At 43.2% G+C, this 2,979-nt stretch overlaps 1 protein-coding gene across 1 annotated transcript; it reads right to left on the minus strand.

Annotated features, from left to right (window-relative positions):
• Positions 1–360: 360 nt before the first annotated feature.
• LOC105024923 (claudin-4) lies at positions 361–2,685 on the minus strand. Its single transcript, XM_010895223.4, has one exon. The coding sequence runs from the start codon at positions 2,205–2,207 to the stop codon at positions 1,533–1,535; it is 675 nt and encodes a 224-aa protein (XP_010893525.1). The 5' UTR covers positions 2,208–2,685; the 3' UTR covers positions 361–1,532.
• Between the last annotated feature and the right edge of the window lie 294 nt (positions 2,686–2,979).

Raw genomic sequence — 2,979 nt, forward strand, 5'->3', positions numbered from 1 at the left:
TTATATTAAATAGTATGTACTATTTAATTTCCTGTGAATGTTAATGTCTCCTCTATAATAAAGTTGGTGAAACTGAAACTCTGCAAAGGTGGTTACTTGGCTGAAGAGTAATATCCCTCCTGATGCACGTACACATGCACACGCCCATGCCCACACACCATTGTAAAACCTTTTGAATCAACCCAGCCTCTTCTCCATTTTCACAATCGACATTACCATAATACCAAATGTATAGGTGAAATGTCCTGCACTGTACCAAACTCTGCTGTCATGGGTCCTTCTATTTCTTGTATATTTTAATATTAGCTATTTAATATTAATGCCACTTTTTCCTCTTTAAATATTGTAACAAACACGTACTTTACAAAACAGAGTAAAACCCTTTATTATGTACACAGATTTTCATGAATTAAATTGAAGACAAACTTGTTAGGCAAACAGATATCGACCATTTACCACACTGCAGTTACCTTTACCCATAAAACCAAAAGGCTATTGCTTTTGAAATATTTCCATAAGATAAACGAGCCCAGAGTAAGCACAAGAAATATTGCAAAAATAAAAAATGGATATCAATATCAAAACTTCCAAGAGAGGCTTTCCGTTAAGGTTCACAAAAGATTTCAATCTGACTATTAAGTCATCGTCAAACATCACAAAGTGAACACTGTCAATTTGCAGTTAATGGGTTCGGGTCCCCCTGTTGATCTGCCTGTTTAGTTGTGCCCAAGCAACCCTGCAGTTAATGGGTTCTGGTCCACCTGTTGACCTGCCTGTTTGGTTGAGCCCAAGCGACCCTGCACAGCCTATTTTGGTATTTATGAATTCATCACTGTAGAATAGTTTTCTGTATTGTCCTACATCTACTCATATAATACATGTGTCTTGTTGAAACGGCTGTTGGAAGGATTGAACTTTGACTATTTTAAGTAAAATAGTTTTTTATTAACTGTCCTGGCTCCTTGTTTTACACAACAATAATTCAGAATGCTAAACATCCTCCTAAACCTTCTTTTCAAGTCAGTACAAAAATGTCAAGGTCTTGTTTCACATATTCCACATAATATTTGAAAACATACAGATGTAGTGATTCCAACCATTGCAAATAAGAATATCAAACTGAAAATATTTCCAATAAATAGTCAAAACTTACGTTGCAACAAGCCATGACTTTTTATCACAATATTTATTATCTAATCACTTATTTAAGCAAGATCTAATAAAACACACCTTGTCACATCTATGGTCATAAGCTACTGTATTTGGTCCTAGCTGTAGGCGATGATTCCCATTCCCCTTATATCCCCTGAATGTAAACCATATGTATTAAAACAACAAACATCTGGATTAGCGTATAAGGGGTTTTTCTCAGTCTCTGTGGAATAAGAGTAAACTTGATTCAGAGCTGTAGTCACCTCCTCTCCCATTCCATGAAGGCAGGGAAAATAATGTCCTGCTACATTAAAAAACCCTTATATTCTCTTATAAGAGAATCCCATGTCGACAAACCCAGTGCAGGACACCTCCCCCCCTCACACGTAATCTCTCCTGTTATAGGAGCTGGGGGCCATGGACCTTGGAGCAACGGAATACGCCATCTGGCTCTGAGGAGCAATCGAGTATCTTGACACGGGTTTGTCCTCCTTCGGAGGGCAACTGCAGCACAGGATAGAGCCCCCCACCAGCAACAGGGCTGCCGCGGCCCAACCCAGGTACAGAGCTGCCCCGATTTCCATCTTCTGTGACACATGGATGACCGGGCTGTAGAACTCCAGGATGATGGTGTGAGCTGACCAGGACACAGGCACCAGTTGGACCAGCGAGGCTAGGATGAAAGCCACTCCGGCAGTCACCATCACCTTGGCCTTCGCCCCCTCCTCCTGGATGCAGTTGGTGCACTTGGCCCCGATGGTGGAAACGAGGAGAGCCAAAACCCCCAGGATGATGGTGACCACGGAGAGAGCCCGGGCAGCCTGGAGGTCCTGGGGCAGGGCCAGCATGGAGTCGTAGATCTTACACTGCATCTGGCCCGTACTCTGAACCACACAGCTCATCCATAAGCCTTCCCAGTAGACCTGGGCCGTGACGATGTTGGCTCCGATGAAGGCAGAAACCCTCCACATAGGGAGAGCGCAGCTCAGTATGCTCAGCACCCATCCCAGAACAGACAGGATCACGCCGACCAGCTCCAGAGCGAACGACGCCATTGAAACGACGCAACCGTTCGAGTAAGGCTTTTTATTAGGGCAACTCTCGTCTTTCTCTCACCCTCCTCAGTCACAGTCGCCTGCTCCCCAGAAGTGGTGGTCGCGCGTTCGCTGCTCAAGTTCTCGCTCCCTGGCAACGGCTCTTACGTTTTTCTTGATATGTAATTGTGTTTAGGCTCTGTCTCTCACGCCGTCCTTTCCCTATTTTGTCTGTGTTTGACGTTCTCCAACTTCTTGAAGTCTCTCACTCTTTGGTTATTTGTTTTGTGCTGTCTTTTCTACTTATGTCCTGTAGCATCCCAATTTTCCCTTGTTGTAGTATCCACAAAGGAAAGCTTCTCAAAATGTGTGTGTCTCTGTGTTCTGTCTAACTGATATCTTGTTGTCTCTGGCATTAAGGGGTTGTCCAGAGTTGTCATGATATATTTTATTGCAGCTTAGTCAGGCCACTTTAAACCATGACATCACACACCTTGGCCAGCCAATCAAACTACCTGGGCATTGGACAATTTTACTGTGACTGTGTGTGTGTGTGTGTGTGTTCATCGTCATAAAAGGGAGAGGTATTTACAGCTAATTCTTAGTCCCGTAGTAGCACTGTGCTCTGAGGTGTTTATTGCTGTTAAGGGGTAATAAGTGACAGGGCTTTATGTTTGGTGAATAGTTAACTTGACAAGTAAACAGTGCCACTTAAACAACACTAAAACTATTTTAGCTACTGCTAGTCTATCTGTCTTACAAGGACCTGCACATTTCTGTACTCACATGTTGA

This window comes from Esox lucius, chromosome 7, assembly GCF_011004845.1.
Source record: "Esox lucius isolate fEsoLuc1 chromosome 7, fEsoLuc1.pri, whole genome shotgun sequence".
NCBI lineage: Eukaryota > Metazoa > Chordata > Actinopteri > Esociformes > Esocidae > Esox > Esox lucius.